This window comes from Melospiza georgiana, chromosome 1, assembly GCF_028018845.1.
Source record: "Melospiza georgiana isolate bMelGeo1 chromosome 1, bMelGeo1.pri, whole genome shotgun sequence".
In the NCBI taxonomy this organism is placed as follows: domain Eukaryota; kingdom Metazoa; phylum Chordata; class Aves; order Passeriformes; family Passerellidae; genus Melospiza; species Melospiza georgiana.
Window position 1 is genome coordinate 99,372,031 of NC_080430.1, and position 18,598 is coordinate 99,390,628.

Consider the following 18,598-nt stretch of genomic DNA (forward strand, 5'->3'; position numbering starts at 1 on the left):
TTTAGCCAGTGCAAAACTCTTGTTGCTCCCAACAAGAGTTTTGCAGTTTTGCTCCCAACAGTCTTTTCACCAAACACTTTTAAAGCTAACTAGGAGGTTTGTAGCATGAATTACTTCTGTTTCCTTAGTCAGCAGAAGTAAGTGAAGAGGTAAGTTATTTTCATCTTGTACACTACAGCTGATCAACACATTAATCTGCCCCAGGCATCAGCCAGTCTAGTCCACTGGCTGCAGAATTCTCTTGTGGCTTTTTTTAAGGCTTCCGTGGTAAGGAAATTGTTTACAGTTCACCACAAGGGTGAAAAAAATTGATGTTACTGTAGTGAGTCTAACCATTGTTGCTTACTTGTTGTAACAAAATTAAAAGACTTTTTCATTTATTGTTATCTCCAAGTGAGACCTAAGTCTGCCCCATGCCTACTGATATGTGACTTTGATGTTACTTGGTGATTAATGGGGTAACAAGTAGCATAATTTGGTTTGTTGTTTTGTGGGGTTTTTAGGCAGCTGCATTTTACAACGCCATAAGTGGAACTGGCCTCTTTACAAATAGTGCATTGTTAGTTCTCCAGAAGCCTTGTCTCCAAAGCTATATCTTAATTTAAATATTACTATTTGCACTTCAGCTCCAGTTGAGCAAGAAAAATACTGTTCAGTTGTGCAGTGGAAAGAGTTAAAAAGGCTGGAAGTCTTTGAGGTCCTGTGATCACACTGATGTAAGCAGGGAGCTTTTTTCCCCACAGAAGATAATTTTCCACCAGTGTCATTTAAGCTGAAGTAGTGATGGTGTTCAGAGAAGCAAAAATTGTTCAGAAATTTGTGGTTGTGAGCTGTGATGAGCCTTTGCATTACATTGTTCACTGTTAGGCTTTGTTTCATCACCTTAGGTAATATTGTTCCAAGCTTAAGGCATCTTTCACAAGCTTTAGGCTGTACACAGATTGATTTGTCCTTCAACGATGTTAAATTAGGTTTTAGGCAAGTGAACAAAGCATCATTTGGGACTACCTTCTTGATTGTTCATATCAGCTACTATATTATTTATAAATTACTGCTTTTAACTTTCTTAACTTACAAGAAAGTTAATGCAGAATGACAGAAGGCATGTCATTTGGAAATGATGCTGTCCTTTACCTTTCCAAAACATCAGTAAATCAAATGATTCAGATTACATGATCAAAATTAAGTTTATGATGCAGTTCTTTCTAAAACCAGAATGCTGTTAAAATTTTATCTTAGAATGCTAGCAGGCTGTAAGAAGTAGATGCAGTATTTTTTCTATGGAAGTTCACTAAAAACATGAGCTGAGTAAAATTATTTTGAGTTCTAAGAAGAAAGATTTTGCGGCTTGTTTTTTAGTATGTTACTGGCCATCTTAAATACCATGTTTAGCATGGTAATACAGGCTTTTGTCTAAATTAGGTCTGTATGCAGCCCTGTGTGCTGAAGCTTTTTTGTTTATCAGTCTGAAGCACAGGAAATGGCCCAGATTTAGTGGCACATGTTACTGGTGGTACTATTTATTTACTCTGCAAAACTGAGTGTCCATTTAGTGGAGGCAGCAGTATGACAGGTATGCTGACAACAGCACAAATTGGGAACTGAAAGCATGATTGATAAAACCCTCAAGTTACAATTTCCTAGCTAGAGTCCATGTCCAATCCATAAACTGCTCATGCTACTGCAGATCTCAGTAAAAATCACATTTTTTTTATGCTTTGTGAGATCCACCTCTCAAAAATATATTTATGTTGCATTATTTTTAATATACAGAAGCTGATAAATTTATAGAAAATATTTAGGTATACTTAGAGATTTTCCTCATGAACTACATTTACACGTTTTCAGATGGGCTTTTTTTGCTTAAAAATATTTTAATCTTCCATGGATTGATTAAAACCTGACTCTTTCAGTATGTGACATTGCCTGAATTACCTGCTGTGATGGTCTTCAAAGATGGAACTTACTTTGTTTATGATGGTAAGTAAAAGTGGACATTACCTTAAGACAAGATATTTAAAGCATATATGGAGAAACTGGAGGAGTTGGGATTTTTGGAAGGGTATGTAGGGATACTTGGAAATTCTTCAGTTTTAGGATAAATAGCAGCTCTTTCTTGAAGGAAAAGAGATAAAACTTACTAGTTCTTCCACAACAAAATGCAAGGAATTTAGCATTGCAAAGAATTTTGCAATTTTGCATTTTGCAATGCAAGCAATACTGAAGTTGAAGTGGTGATGTTTGCTTTATGTTTTCAGTAAGATGTAGCTTCCAGTATTGCAGTTTTGCCTGCATTAACATACTTAAAAAAGTTACTGCTTCCCTCACTGTACAAATTCATCATATACATAGACTACTTTACCTGGTTTGTTCAGTGTGTAAGCTGTAGAAAGGCCACCTGAAACACCTATAGTGTTTTATAGCATTGCTATTTCTACAGTGTGCATATGCAGTACCTAAGGCCAGTACACCTGCCACTGCTGTAAAAGTGTATATCTGTGTATATGTGTGCACATCCACATAAAAGTATTATATTGTGCTCAGACTGTACCATCAGGCATGTTAGAAGCACGTACACATACTCAGTTACATTGCATAGCCTGGGCTTGCATAACCACTTACTTTCCTCTTGATTCAGATGGTTTGAAATGCAAGTTTTCACTTTAACTTGGAAGGACATCACTCAGAGATCATTCTGCAGGTTTACTTTCTTAGGATAAGTAGTATTCTTTGTGACCTTATAAATGGATGTACTTGTTTTCCTCTTGAGTTTGTTGTTTCCAAATAAAAATTCACTCTACAGCCTCCATGATTTGCATTTAATTCTTTTGATCTCTTTTAGCTGTTCGGGAGAAGGAAAGTTGTTACAGAAACACTTCTTTTGCTCTGTGGCCTGCTTGCTTTTTCCACACCTTCTAAAACGAATACAAAAACTGTAATAATTCAGGCCTTTAATTTACTTCGTAAAAATTTTACTTTTTCATCATGTACCAGAAACATTATTGGATGTCAGACAAATCATGAAGACACAGTTAAAGAGTCTGGATAAAGTTTTATGTGCAACTGTTACGACTAGCAGAAATATAAAGAGCTCGCTATAAGGAAAAAGTTATAGCAAAATGCACTTTATTGCTCTGACCTTTGTCTTGTTTTTGTTTGGGTTTTTTCCTTCTCCATAGTGGGGGAAATGGATGCAGATCCATGGGATGTGTTGTGCTTGGAATTGCTTGCTGCTACCTCATGGCAGATAATTGTTAACCTGAAATTATTGATACTTCAGTCTTTATAATAGAATTTGAGACAAATTATTTATTGTGCATTTTTTTCATATAAAATGGAGTATATATTTATAGATGTTTTACTTTTTACTTGTGGTTTAGATCTAATTGATGGTATGTATTAGAATTTAATTCTTAATAGGTTAACACATCTAGGATCTTAAACTAGCCTTCAGTAGATTGTCAGTCATACATGATTATTGGTTCATATACATTCACAGTGCTGTTTAATGCATCTGCTTTTTTTTCATCTTTCTGTTTCATTTAAGGACTCTCACAAATACTGCTTTCTGTATTTTTGTATCTCTACTTGACAAGTTATGTACACACACTCCTTTAAAAGCAGGGTTTAAACCTGTTACTTTCTGCACTGGATCACAGTCAGCTTCTAATATAGTATCATTTATCCTTGATTTGGAAAATAAAATTATCAAATCAACTTTTCTTGCTTTTCTATAATATGCTTTTTTGTTCAATGATTGAAAATAGCTTTAGAAGTTTTAAAACTTGAAATGCCCGTAGAAGTGTGATAATTGATGTAACAAAGGTAAAAGGAAAAATGGAATAAAAATAAGTGATTGCCTCAATAGTACTGAAATAGTAAATTTGATGGCCCATTTCTTAAAAAAAATTAATACTTTTTTTTTTTAATGTTAGAGTATGAAGATGGTGATTTGTCATCGTGGATAAACAGAGAAAGATTTCAAGGCTACCTTCATGTCGATGGCTTTACACTGTATGAACTTGGAGATACAGGTGAGATGCTGCTGCTAAACCATTTGACACTATGTACTAAACAGTAAGAAAAGTCAAAAGAGTACTAAGAACAGGTTTTTAAACTTTAGAAATTAATCAATATCAGATTAGAGCAGATAGTGGCAATCTTTTGTTGATGTTGGACTGACCTGTGACTAGAGGTTTCAAGCACAGTCTACACTAGTCCATTCCTCACAGCATAAAAGTGAGCGTGTCTAATCCTGTGATAATCACAAAAATTAGTAGGACTTTAATTTAAGAGCACCTTAAATTTTGCATAAGTTTCATATTACCTCTTGGAATACAGGAAATTTTAAAACTAGATTTAGAAGTATCAAATTTAGATTGCCCAGATATGTTGTGTCTAGGGGATTTAGATATCTTTGAAATAGATGTGGCAAGAAAGGGAGAGGAACATGTGTTGAAGTGGACTTTTCCCAGAAAACTTCAGCTTTCCTTTAGCAAAAGTTCTGCAGGTCAGATGAAAATTTTGAAGCCAGGTGACCTCTGGAAAAGACACATGACTTGTACTGTCCTTAAGGTGTATACACACTGAGGTACCTGTGGAAATACTCTTAAGTGTTGATTTTTCCAGGCCAGGACATCTTATCATCTGTATTCCATTTCAAAATACTTAGATTCAATCAACACTGAGTTCTTTCAGGTTTTAAAGAATATGAAGTATCTGTGTTCTTACATGTTTATAAAGCTAATATTGTGACACCTACATTTTGAATCGTTATTTACAGAAATGCTGTTGTGAGTTGTTTAAATATAATGTATTTCTTCCTGTTACATTTTTGACTAACAATTCCTCAAATAACTGAAAAAACCCAACAAAACCCAAAACTTTATTAATACACTGGAGAAGCCATTATTTACTTTAAAGAGCTTTATGTATTAACACATAGTACCTGGAATTTATTTACATAATCTTTTATAGTCTAAAAGGTCATTAGTTGTCTACTGGTGTATTTATTAGGCATCATTTTAGGGTGGAAAGAAATGGGGAAAAAATGAGAATTGATGTATGGAAGAAGTGGAATGGGGAGAAGCTACTGCTTTTTCACAAGGAAGTATGGGAATGAATCATAAGTCTTGCCCTTAAAACCCTTCAGTATTACTTGAACAAGAGTGACGTTTTATTTTTGAGGGGAATGCTTCCTGTGGCATGGTGATAGGTAGGAGCTGAGCAATTGTCTTGACTGGGAGGGTTTTGAGTGAATTGTGGCCTCTGGAGAGAACTGAAAAATCAGCCCTCTGGAGCCTTGGGTTAATATGGTTGATGACTGACTGCGCTGTTAGCAGATCTACTTTCCTAACTGCAAGGCTTTGATCTGGAGAAACTTTGGGCAGCTTTATAAACATACTTTTATCTGATTGACCATACTACTCTTTGGGTTTGGAGGTTTTTTTTTCTTTTAATCAGAAAAGCTTCAATCTTGAAGAGATTGGTATATTCTAGTGTTGACATTTAAGCTCCTCTGACAGAGGGCTGTGAACTAAATTTTGTTTCTGATGTCATGAATTCTGGGCTATGCCAGTAAATTTTCCATTTTTTTTTTCTAATGCTCACAACAATATGAAAAATAATTGTTATTAAATCCATACAATAGTGATTTAGTCACTTATAATCAGTTTGTAATTGGTGCTATATAATACAGGTCTCCATAGCCTCATATTTAGCTATATGTAAATATGCAGCTTGAGTAGGAAATGAATTTTTATCTGCATTTTCTCCCTTTTGACTTCTTTCTATAGATAGACTTCATGCAATGCTAGTGGTGTGGCATTGAGCTCCATCTTAATTTATTTTCAGTAGCTCTAAGACCACAGCTTGGTCAGCTTGAAGAGGCTCTTTGGCTGTGATTCTTGTTTATACTTAGAAACTAATTCCTGTCCCTGGAAAGTACCTGATCTTCTAAGTTGACATATTTCCCATTGGAGAATGTGTGTTTCTTTTTAAATGGTTTCAAGAATTTTATTCCTTATTTTAGGAAAACTTGTGGCTATTGCAGTCATTGATGATAAAAACTCTTCAGTGGAACATACCAGGTACAGAATTAAGTATTGGTGACACTATGGGAGAAATGTGCTGGTATGACATAGGGAAGTTTGGAAGTTGCTTAAATATTGAGAAATATAGGTTAAATGAGTGGGTTAAACTTGTAAATGTTCTGACTTAGTGTACTAATTTTACTTAATTTATGGCTTGGTTGAAGCGCATGTGAGTTCACTGAGGTGGTGGGAGTTCCTGTATCACTTTTTTGCCATTTGTTAATGGGATCACAGGAGCAAATGGTGATCTCATAGCTTTTAAAAGCTGTTGTGTCACCTTTTAAACAAAGACAAAAGTGCTTGAGTTCAGATGACTTTGAGATGAACTCAGTGAGTTTAAACAAATGACTGTACTTCAGTTCACTCACATTGAAAATTAAGCTATTGATGCTTATGTATTAGTTGTCTGTGGAACTTTAAACAAGGGATGTTTTTGCTGGGGTTGGGATTTGCCAAAGAGACTGAGAGGAACAAGACCTTCCCTCATCCCATCCTGGGTGCGTATACAGACTAAAAAAATTCTGTTCAAGTACTGTGTATGCTATTTTCAACCTTTAGGAACTAAGCAAGATGAACAAGGTGTTTTTTTATAGTCCTTTTTGCTGATGAGGTATGAGTTGCTGCTTACTGGGTAAATCTCAATGTTTATTGTTTGTATTTAGAAGGATTTTATCCTGGATATCCATGCCAATTTTTTTCCTTTCAGATTAAAGTCTATTATTCAGGAAGTTGCCAGAGATTATCGGGATCACTTTCACAGGTAGGGACTCTGGGACACACATGGGACTCTGATGTTTTAATACTACTTCTGCATTAATCTTTCTAAGACAGCAGTCACTTTTTTTTCCTAAGTGAAAAATGTTACAGTGCACGCTTTTATATTTTTATACTGATATTTAATAGAACCATTTCATTAACTGACTGTGTTTGATAATGCTGTGTTCTAGATCATCACTTTTTTTAAATTACATTCCTGAGTGTGTGCTCTCATTTTCAGTTATAGGAAAAATATTAATGGAGAAGTTTTGCTGAAACCCACTATTGCGTTTTCTTCTTCATAATTTCATTTTTAACTACTTTCAGGGATTTCCAGTTTGGCCATATGGATGGAAATGATTACATTAATAGTTTACTAATGGAGTAAGTAAATTCTTATTTGAATATTCTTTCTTCAGTTGTATTTGTTACCAAATGTATTTAATTGATAATAATCTTACAGAAAGTTCTTGGCTTTCATGACTTAAAAAAAGCCCACTGTCATCAGAATTCAGCCTGTACTGTAGTATCAATTAATTGTTAAATTAAATTGTATAAATACGTAATTTAATGTTAGATGTTTAGCTTACTGATAATGCTGATTAACAAAGCTTATCTTTTAGGTCTACTTTGTTAAATTACTGTTAGAGTTGTGAGGCTTTCATTCTTGGTGTATCTTTATGTCATGCATAGAAATGCACTTCAGCAGAGAAGCATAGAATGCGTGGAAGATGCTGTCTGCACTTGATAGGTACATGGTATATTTTGAAATATATAAATGGTTTAACAAGATGCTTGACAGTTGCCCTTACTATGATCCTTTTCTAAAACATGCATAATTAGAGAGTTGAGTTGCTTGGCATTTGTAGTTCACTATTTCTTCTCCTCTGGCCTTTGGAGGTCTGAAAGACAGGAAAACCAGGAGTCAGTATTATAATTCTTGAAGTTTTCCAAATCCATCTCTCGGGGATCAAAACATTAATTAAGCATGTGTTCATGATCCTTAAAGATTCTAGAAGCTTCATATAGACCCAGAAGCACAAGGTCTGTATTTCTCTAGAATGTCTGTAGATTAACTCCTGCTTTAAAAACAATTCTCTCCATAAAAATTATGTGATTTGATTGAACTAGTGCTTTATAATTGCCAAAAGTGAGACCTCCCTCACTTCATTAATTGCTTCTCCTGTGCAGGCTCTTATGTCTGTCTGCTGAGCTCTTTCATCCTGTTTATCTGTCAGAAAAGTGTCTGGTTTTTGTCTGAGCAAGTAGGGAAGTTATTTTGCTGATTCAACAATGTTTTCCCTTCTGCTCTGCTGAGTACCAGCACGGATGTGCAGAGAAACAGGGAAGGGAGATGAGATACCTGGGAGGAAGGAAATTAAGGGAAAAAAGACAGAACTGCCACTTGGAGTGGTAGTGATCTAGTGGCAAGGTCTGTTCAACTGATTTGTTTCACTGAATCTGCAAAATGCCTGATTTTATTATTTGTAGTATATGGAAAGTTCTGGTTCAAGTACTCACCGGCTTTTAATTATTTTCTAAACCCAGTGTATACCTTTCAAGCATGAGTAGGAATTTGCAAAAGAATGCAGCAAATAATGTTCAAAGTAGTGGCTCTTCGTGTGGCTACATGAATAATTTGAGTTAAAATAAAAAAAAGTATTGCAACTGCTTCAGTTTGTCACCAGGTGGCAGCAAGTAGAAATAGAAAAAATCTGAATAATGAGAAATGTATCACGAAACAGTTTTTACTGTGCTACATGCACATAGGAACAAATTCTGATTTCTTTACAAAGGACAAAATATTGTATGATTTCTAGGGATAGAATAAGACCTTGAAAAAAGTACATTTATGAACTTGACTGTTACTCCATTAGTAGACATTATAATTCTTCCGTCTTTTCAGCAGTATATGAACATGCTTTTGTTGGATTAGAAATGGTACATTTGCAACCATGCACAAAAGAAGAAATCAGAATATTATGTATTTTAATTAAAATACATAATTTTGCCTAAAATTTTACTTAAAAATGCATTTCAGTATTTTACTGAAAGCAAAAATACAGCTAAGGTGTGTAATATCACTGTCAGGTATGTAGAACTCTCCTCTGCTCTTGAAAGTAACACATTAAATGTGCTTTTGTGAACTTCTGTATAGCATAAAGAATCTGTACATGGAGGTTACCTTTCAGCTGCTCTACCCAATTCCAAGAACATCAGTTACCAGACTGTTAAATGCAACAGAAATACTGCATCTAAAAAGTAAAACTTGTTCTGTTTTGCTGGAAGGACATATTTTGGCAGGAATTGGGAATTTTACCAGATGCTTGCAGAAACAGTGACTTGGTTAGAGGGCCTTCTACTTAGATTTCTTCTTTGTCCCTAGTAAGAAGAGAATAAAAATTTCAAGGGGAAATATTGTATTTATTGACTCTTATTATTGTTGCAGGTTGCCTTGGTGTACAAAGTTGTGTTATTTGGTTGTTTTTTCTAAAGTTGTATTTAAAAGATGGCATTATTTTGCTATCCCTGTAATTGCCCTTACGGTTTTTGAGGTGCCACCATGGTTTCAGCTTCAGTATTAGGAAGAGAGTCTGCTCCTTAAATCTTTAAGTATTCAGCTTTCTAGAAGTTCAGAAAATTGGCATATATTAATAAACTTTTTCACTTTTAGGTTTGCATTTGAATTTAAATCAAAACCAAAAGCCCCACCTAAAATGTGAGAGAAAATTTAGGATAATTTCAGTGACTCCAAAGAAGAATGGACATCTTGAGTAAATAACCAGTATTTTCATTAAATAACTTACTATGAATTGATAGCCACAGATAAGACTGAAATCATCATCAATTTTACATGTAGTACAAATGTAAATGGATGGGGCACATTAGACAAGGGTGAAAAGGTAGAAAAAGGAGGTTTGCATTGCTTCTGCTGTGGAGGAAATACTTGAATTCATTACTGACAGAATGATAGGAAATTGATAAAGACTACAGATATATTGTACAATATATTGTGTAATATATTTAAATCTTTCTTTTTGAACAGTGTACTTTTGCAGTATTAAAATTTCTTAACCTGATCTTATTTTGAATTTAGTGCTAAAGCAAGCAGGAGATTAAACTGGTTTGTGGCCAGAGATAATGTCTAACATTTTTTCTTTCCACTTGTAATGTCTGTGCACATGAAAGTTAACTGCTGAGTAATAATTCTTTAAAAACTCTGTTCCTCATAAACCATATCTAAAAGAGCTGTAGTAAAGCTATGCTTGGCATGGTTTCTTCTTTCAACTGGACCAGCAGATGTTGATTGGTAAAGGTGATCAGTTAGACAATGATTGTGTGGGATTAAATTTTTGAGTTACACTTCTGCCTTTGTTAACTTAAATACTTAATGTATTTTGTATACAAGGCTGCTATTTGTGATCTCTTACAATTTGCAAAGTCATAAGGTGCCTGATTTTCTGTTGCTCTGGGTATGTAAAATGCTGTAAGCTTCAATAGTGTCACTGACAGAGATGTGAAGGAAAACAATATTAGTGAGAAATGTGCCCGTACCATTCATGTCCATACCATGCTATACCATACCTTTTCTCTTGCTTTCTTGTTTTTAAAGAATTACTACAAAGAGCACATATGAAGATTAATAGATTACCTTTTGAAATGATGTAGGGATTACTTGAATTGGAATATTTTATATGGTAGTTGTTTAAATAGATAAACTGTCTCTTTTATGTTTCCAGTGACTTGACAATCCCTACTATTGTTGTATTGAATACCTCCAATCAGCAATATTTTCTACCAGATAGGCACATTGAGAGCACAGAAGACATGGTTCAATTTATTAACAATATCCTGGATGGTACAGCTGAAGTAAGTCTTCATAGTGGCTTGGAATATATTGGTTAATGTTTATTTCCTTAGATGCTAAAATAAGGAAAAAAATTGTTACTCTGATATTTATGTGTGTATTTAATATTCCTGTCCTGTCTTACTCTGGGGTGCTGTCACTGAATATGTTGATTGTAAATTCTGCAGTCATGCTCTTACATGTTGTACAAAGCAAGCTTTCTTTTGTTTATAGCATAATGGTAGACAGCTTCTTTTGATATTCATTTTGCTGGTGCAGTTATAAATGGAGAGATTTTTATTCATCTCCTGGTTTGCATTAAATGCATTTGTTTAAAATTTTGAATGATAGTGCATAATTGAACTGCACCTTTTCTTTTGGTGGAAAATTAATAAATCAAATAGCTGGAGGAATTACAACTTCAGAGTCAAAAAGCCAGTATTATACTTGCTTTGGATGTTAGAAATGGACACGAGCTTACTCCTCTCTGCTCTAAAACTAAAAAAGAGCTGTCGTTTGTTAAAACAGCAAAGTTAATTGGAATTGATGACTTGGATATTGTTGGGTATTTATTCCCTCAGTGTACTGTAAGTTAAACAGAAAGCTATGTTGTGTGGATGAGGAAAGAGGTCATGGAGCAGAACTTTCATTTGTGCTTCTGGAGAAAAAAGGTTTTGCCATGAAGGGCAACTGATAGTTAATAATTTGGCTGCCTCCTGGGAGAAGCCTGGTTTTGGTTTAAACCCCAATTGGCTGTATATTGAGTGCTTCCTGTGTTAGCTGAATCCCACTTTACTTCATGCCGGCAGTTTTAGGTCGTTGGCTGGTAATGGAAAATAATGCAGAAGATATTTGTCATGGGGTTTATTTCTGTTTATTTAATCTGCCTGGTTTTTGTAGAACATGGTATAGGTGGATTTATGTGCTGTTCAGGACTTTACTGGCCATGCTTTCCATTGCAGTGTGAGGGGTAGTGCTATAACTTGGTGGTTCTTTATTCTTGAGTTCTCACTTTTTTAATGGTTTTTAAGTGCATTGAGTTATCAGCATCAATTAGACTCTAATTGTATGTCTCTTTCTGGTTGAAACAGCAAATGTAATTGGTTTCTGTCTGATTGGTTTGTTTTACTTAGAGAAGAATCATTTGTGATGCCTTGTGTTTGTTGCTGTATTGTCAGTTAGGTCTTTCTTTTGTTTGCAGTATCTCAGCTAGAGTGATTAAGGTCAGTCTAAATTCACATCTCTGTACAATACAAAAATACAAAAATGACTTCATTTAAGCTGTCTGTATTTAAGGTGTCTGTAGACATAAAATTGCGCTACTTTGGCTGCATTCTCTGCCCAAAAAATTGTGCAGCTCTTGAGGAATGAGAGTCTTCAAAGTATGCTGGTAAACAACTAATAGGATGCAGACTTTCTGAACCACAGAGAAATTTCTGAGCAGTCTGGCTTTCCAACTTCTCTTCCTTGGGAAGTGTTGGATTATTCACCTGGATGATACTGTTATTCTCTAAGACTCTATAGGTAACTTTTTGCAGGTCATCTTTGTGGACTTCTTTTGCTGTTTGAGGGGTTTTTGGTCAGATCATGTGCTGATGAGTTGACTTCCAAATATGAGTTTGTTTCTGTGGCTACCAAGGAAGGTGAGAACCAGTCCTGTTGAGTAGACAGACTGCCTCCTGGTTCATGTAGTTATTTTGAACACTGCTGAATTAGGGGGCAGTGTAGGTATAGCCTGTCATTGCTTGACACAGGTTTTATTTATTACATATTCGTATCTTCTCTTTGCTTAGTTCTTAGATGTTTCTAACTGTGCTGTCATAATCCATAAGTGGATATTCAACAACTGCAGTAAAGTTCAGAAGAACTTCAGAAGAAGTCTGCAGTTTGACCATTGTTACATGGGACAGTTGCTAGTTTTTGTTAGTGTTTCTTTATCATAGGAGAGAGAGTGTCAGCCCATTGTCCAAGCTGGCACTGATTGTTTAAAACAATTGTGAGAGACCTTTTCATGAGATTGCTGAATAATCTCTGTCTAGGCTTGCCAAGTGGGAGTGTCTGGGCATCATGAGATATAAGAATAATTACTTTTCATTTCCTTCTAAAGGGACTTAAGATTGCAAGGTCTGAAGAATGAACTTTTGGAATCATAACTGAAAAGTGTCAGCAGTTTTGACATGGTTCCATTTGAAATTTCAGGCACAGGGTGGTGATGGACTTCTGCAAAGAATCAAGAGAATAATCTATGATGCCAAGTCTACTATAGTGGTAAGTTTTATTTTTCATTGAATTAGATGGTGCCCTTGTCAGTCAGGATACAAACATTTCCATAGCGTTTTAAAAATATTTTTATATGAGTTGTTTTTATTGTATATATTGTGTATGTATTATAGGTATATGTATAAGTTTAACCCAACTTCAATAAAGTTTTTAATAATATGTGTGATAAATATTCAACATATCTTAGTTTCTTCATTTTTCACTGCTTTTCTGTATGCCTGACATGTATTTTAAGGGATAGAACAGAGAGAATTCAAGGTCTTTTCTTTGACCCTTTTGACATCCTTACCTGAAACTGGATACCACTTCACTGTTCTAAGGAATGTTGCATTTTTGTTTAATTACTTAGAGCGTAAGGGATTAAATACTACTCTTTGTGTAGTTTTAAAGCAAGCATTTTTACTATCTTTCTCATAAGTTAATTATGCTTAACAAAATTTTGTTGGGAAGATGTACACAAATCCATTTCTTTTCTTGTCCTACGCAAGCAAATAAACCTATGTGAATTTAAGTTGAAATTCACTTGCTTCTAAATGAGTGTCTTCCAAACCTCTGTGAAGGTAAAGTGTTTAGCCACCAGTTTCTGAAAACATTGGTCCTTCTTCCTGTGCCATTAAGCTACTCCTCAACAGGAAGCTCTCCAGAATTTTTTTGCAGACTAATTTTTGACAAGAAGACACAAGTAAGAGTTGAAACTTTTTTCTTCAAACTGGATTTTAACGCCCTTAGAACAGTTGTTTCTAAAACTTCAAAGAATGCATAGGATATGCAGTTGGCATGTAAATATTAACTATCCCAATGCAATATTGTAATACTGAATTTGTGTCATTTTTTATGAACTTATAGTAGAAATTGCTGAAGTTGAGGGCTCCTTGCCATTTTTACAGAAGAAAGCAAACAGACAAACCTTATAAAAAACCCCAGAAAGCAACAGCAATAATAAAACCCAAACCATACAAGCAGAAAAATCAAAATAACGTATCCATTAGGATGAGAGGGCACAGTCTTGAGTTGTGCCAGGGAAGGTTTAGGTTGGACATTAGGAGGAGGTTGTTATCAGAAAGGATGATTGGGCATTGGAATGGGCTGCCTAGGGATGTGATGGGGTTCACCATCCCTGCTGATGTTTAATAAAAGACTGGATGTGGCACTTGGTGCTGTGCTCTTGTTGGTGATGTTGTGTCATAGGTTGGACTTGATATTCTGAAAGGTCTTTTCCAACCTAGTTGGTTCCTTGATCCCTCTAAAAAACACTGAGTTTAATTTTGGATGTTTTTTGAATAAATACACAGAGTGATAAGAGAAGTAATGCAGTAACTTTCTATATTCACTGAAAGTGGTTTTTACTTTCTATTTCAACAGTCTGTGTTCAAGAGTTCACCACTGCTGGGATGCTTTCTCTTTGGGTTACCCCTGGGGGTCATCAGCATCATGTGTTATGGAATCTGCACAGCTGATACAGAGGGAGAGGTGTTTGAGCATGAGGGAGCCAAAAAGGAAAGTGGCGATCGAGAGCTCACAGATGAAGGCAGTGAGGAAGAACAAGAGGAGGAAAAGAATGGAAAATACACAGAACTTTCAGATGGAGAGCTTAAACAGAAAGACATTATGGAAAAGAAAAAAGACTAACTTGTTTAGCAAGAGAATTCTCTAGAATTTCCAAATAGACTTATTTATTGGCGATTGTCATTTATTGGTTATCTTCATGAAAGAGGATTGTTTTATCTGCATAATGGTAGTTTTGACTTGCATGTATTCACATTTTCTCAGAAATTGACAGAAAAAAAATGGATGTTCTCTTAATTGTCCTTAGTAGATTAACAAAGAGCAATTTAAACTGAAGAAATTTTCAGATACAGTTCTATACCATTTTTGTAAGAGTTTTGAATTGTTCATTTCCAAAACAGAGATAATGTTACTTGACCTTACTATATGTGATGAACTGCTATTAATATAGCCCAGCTATGCACTTAATCATAGAAAAATTAAAGCTGAAAACAAGGAAAAGTTAAGAGAGCTGTAAAGTGGTTTAGAGCCTGATAGCTGAAGACAACTTAAAAGTTTCCTAAGAAGTCACATGTTCTACCTGTTGCACATTAGTATGGGAAAAGAAAAACAAAACCAAAACAACAAACTTCTGTTTCCTCAAATTAAATGTAAATTTTTGGGAATTGGAGGACCGTTCTACCATAGCAGTCAAGAATGTTTACTAGATACAGAATATGGGAATTATATGCTGTTTATTAGTGCTTTAGCAGCTAAAAATATTGGAAAATTATGTTAAAAACCTTTCAGAACATGATTGCCTGGTAATTACTTTCTGTGAGTGCTTGCACACTTAGAGTGCAAAAGCTCTGTAAGATTTCTGAATCCACAGCACAGCTTGATAAAGGAAAACATCAATATGAACACCTGATTATTTGTATAATTCTCTAATGACAAGCTTTATGAATGGTGTTTATTTATTTTACAGTGTATACTTGAGATTGTTATATATCTTTGAAATAGGTAGTTTTGTTTGAGACTGTTACCTTCTCTTAGGAGGGAGTTAATGAAGCTTAATATTAACATTGGTAAAGATTGATCAGTATAAAGCATGTTTGTGACCTGTTTCATCATAAAAGCCACTTTTAATACAAACCTGTGACTGCAAAAAGGACTAATTTGTGTCCAGGGCTAAAACTCTCCAATGGTAAGCTATAAAGCAGCCTTTGGCATCAATGCCTTGAAAAGTACAAAAACGAAACTTGTATTACTCCACCTCAAACTATTCATGCTGGGTTTTTTCATTTTATTTCTCTTTTTTTTTTTAAGGGTATATTACTGCATAATACAAAACATTATGTCCTCCTTATAAGGCAGCTTGATCACATAAGAAATCGCTATTTAGTGCTACAGCACTAAATTTAGGAATTTTAAGTAGTAACCATGAGTAAGTTTAAATAGACAAGTTCTATGTTTGAGTAAATTTGATAATGCTGTAGAATTACAACCAGGGAAAATGTATTGCATTCTTCTTCCCTGTGGGAAAGAAACTTGTTTCTTCTATTTAAGTAGCTTGGTAACAGCTGGCTTCAGGTTGCCATGCAGAGTACCTTAAGTAGATCTCTGACTTGAAAGATTTTGGTTATCAAACAGTATAAACAACATGTAAAGAGATTAGGAATTTAAAAAAAAAAATTCCATGTCTGATTATGAATACAAACCTTTTCCTTTTTGAAGGAAAGATTATAAGTGTGGTCATAGAAACTGAGTAGCAGCTATCTGATATGGTTTTTTTTTCCCATTTTTTATATTTTCTCTGTTTTCTTTCTATGAATTGCCTTTTTTTCATTTTTCTCATTATAGCCAGTTGTACATAGTGACCTTAGTTTTCTTCCTTTTTGTTGAGGTTTTATTTTTTTGGTAGAACCTTTAGGAGGTGTAGGTTTAGCATATATATGAGGAATAGGTGCTTAAAAATGTTTTTAGAAAGGGGTATTTTCTTTAATGGCATTGAGCTCTGAGCAATTTATTGAAAAAAATTTTAAAAATCATTTAATGAAAAACTTGTAAATTTCTTTGGACTTCTGCACAACTCGGTGCTGATTAGTCAAAATGTAGAACTATTAAGACAGTAGTATCTTTTCTTTGTCTCTTTTCTTAAGATTTCAGTACAGATCAGTTGCATATTTAATGTTGGCTCAGGCTGGAAACCTGCAGCATTTGACTTAAAAAAACCTGACGTGGTCACTGGAACCGTGCTGTTCTTTCTCTGGAGTGTAAGGAAAAGGAAAAAAAAAATGCTTGAGTTCTGCTGCTGAACTGTTTCAACGTGGAGCCTTCTTTTTTTGTGGTTATTTTTGTTTGTGTTTATAGTCAGTAGTAGCCAGTTGACTAGCAGGGAAGTATTCTGAGATGTGGACATGAATAATGATAAATACTGTTGTAGAAATGGATCACACTGGGATCTGTTCAAACTGTAGCACTTAATAGCTGGAGTTAGGAGGGAAGCCTGTGTGTCAGTCACTTCTGAACTCTAATATCTATCAGATGTGTACTGAACTGTTGAAAATTAGATTTGAAATGTACTGCTGTTTTCATCAAATCCTTCCCCAAGCTACACTGAACAAGTCGTGGGGAGAAAAAAAGGGGGACAGGTCATATACTGGGTGTCAGAAGTGATGTGAAATTAAGGTGTTTGCTGTGGTCACTCAAGTAATCTAGAATGCTGTCTCAGGAGGGGCATTTTATTTCTTTTCTTCAGTCTCTAGAGGTTTCTTAAAGCAACTTCACTGTAATAACTTTGGATTCATAAAATAATGCTGCTTTTTTAAGTCAAGTGTAAGCCTTTTGTTTTTCTGTAATAAAAAGGATGTAAAAGAGCTTGTTTCCTTTGGATTAATTTACAGTGTCAAGCTTAGATGTTACATGTTGTGTAGGAGGCTGTTTCCTGGGATGTTTGCACTTTAGGCCCCCGGTCTTTCAGTGCAGAAATGCAGCTGTTATTCTGCAGGATTTTGAAAATACTCTCTAGAGGTAGGAGTTTATATTTGCTTGTCTGTGATTCAGTGAGCACTCTAGCAGTATAACACCAATGAATCTCTGAAAAAGCAGTTTTAAAGTACCAGACCTACAGGAGTTTCTGTAGCAAAGGGAACCTGAGTCAGCCTGTCCTAGCCTACATTTCCTTCTGGAAGCACTTGAGTAGTCCTGGCACTTGGACGTGCTCAGTCTCATGCTGCTTCGTTGTGTGCCTGGGCTGCTTTAACAGCTCTTGTCCACACTGTGGAGCTCACTGCTCAAAGGACGGGAGGATGGCACTCTCAGACATCTGATGTGATGAAGATGGCACAAAAGTGCTTAATTCTCATGAAGTACTTAAGCAAAAGGTTCAGCTTACTCTGTTTTGGTCTAGAACTGCTTTACCTTATTCCTCCTGTGTTGGCATGTTTGGAGAAGGAATTGTATTTGGAGGAGTGGGAGGGTGGAGGATTGTTCTATGGGCAGCCAAAAGCTCAGGTCAGTGAAAAGGGTGCAAAACCAGAATGTGTTTCCATTAAGCTGTTGAAAGCTCCTGAGACTCCATATATTTCAGGCTGTATTATCCTGTGACAGACTGTACTGGCTCTCAAATCTTCTCGGGGAGCAAAGCCACTTTCTGCACTTTTGTTCCCATCACTGAGCACATCTCTAACAGATCGAATCACCCTGAGCTTTGTTGCTGGAACCAACAAAGCCACTTTTGACAGTATTGTGCTGAATGCTTTGTTGGGCTCCTGGGAGGTTTTCCTTAGCTCTCTAGGCAGTGTACGTGTTCCTGAAACAATTCTCTGATTTCTGAAATTTTAACCATTTTAAAGTATTACTGTGCATATACACAGTTTATGCTGACATAAAGCACCATTTGGCAGCTGTTGTGAACTCTCCTGTTCCTAGCAAACTTCCTTCTGCTTATACACTGAGTAGAGAAAAATGCAGGAATAGCAAGGATACACAGACTACAAGTATTTTACATAAAGCATTTTTGAATGGAGAATTGTGGCAATAATAACATTCAGCAATAAAACCTTTGAAGAGAAGCAAGGAAACCTCCAAGGGAATTACTAGTGAGAGGAATAGAGTTGCTTTGTAGTCCAGTTGC

The 18,598-nt window shown here is 35.4% G+C and overlaps 1 protein-coding gene across 1 annotated transcript in view; it reads left to right on the top strand.

Moving 5' to 3' along the window:
- TMX3 (thioredoxin related transmembrane protein 3) overlaps positions 1-17,339 on the top strand; it is a 30,635-nt gene extending 13,296 nt beyond the window's left edge. The window contains exons 10-17 of the mRNA XM_058024163.1: positions 1,914-1,980; positions 3,936-4,034; positions 6,032-6,089; positions 6,799-6,852; positions 7,176-7,232; positions 10,589-10,718; positions 12,895-12,963; positions 14,338-17,339. Coding sequence (XP_057880146.1) covers positions 1,914-1,980; positions 3,936-4,034; positions 6,032-6,089; positions 6,799-6,852; positions 7,176-7,232; positions 10,589-10,718; positions 12,895-12,963; positions 14,338-14,604 — 801 coding nt within the window. The 3' untranslated portion in view covers positions 14,605-17,339. The remainder of the gene's footprint in view (positions 1-1,913; positions 1,981-3,935; positions 4,035-6,031; positions 6,090-6,798; positions 6,853-7,175; positions 7,233-10,588; positions 10,719-12,894; positions 12,964-14,337) is intronic.
- The last annotated feature ends 1,259 nt before the right edge of the window (positions 17,340-18,598 follow it).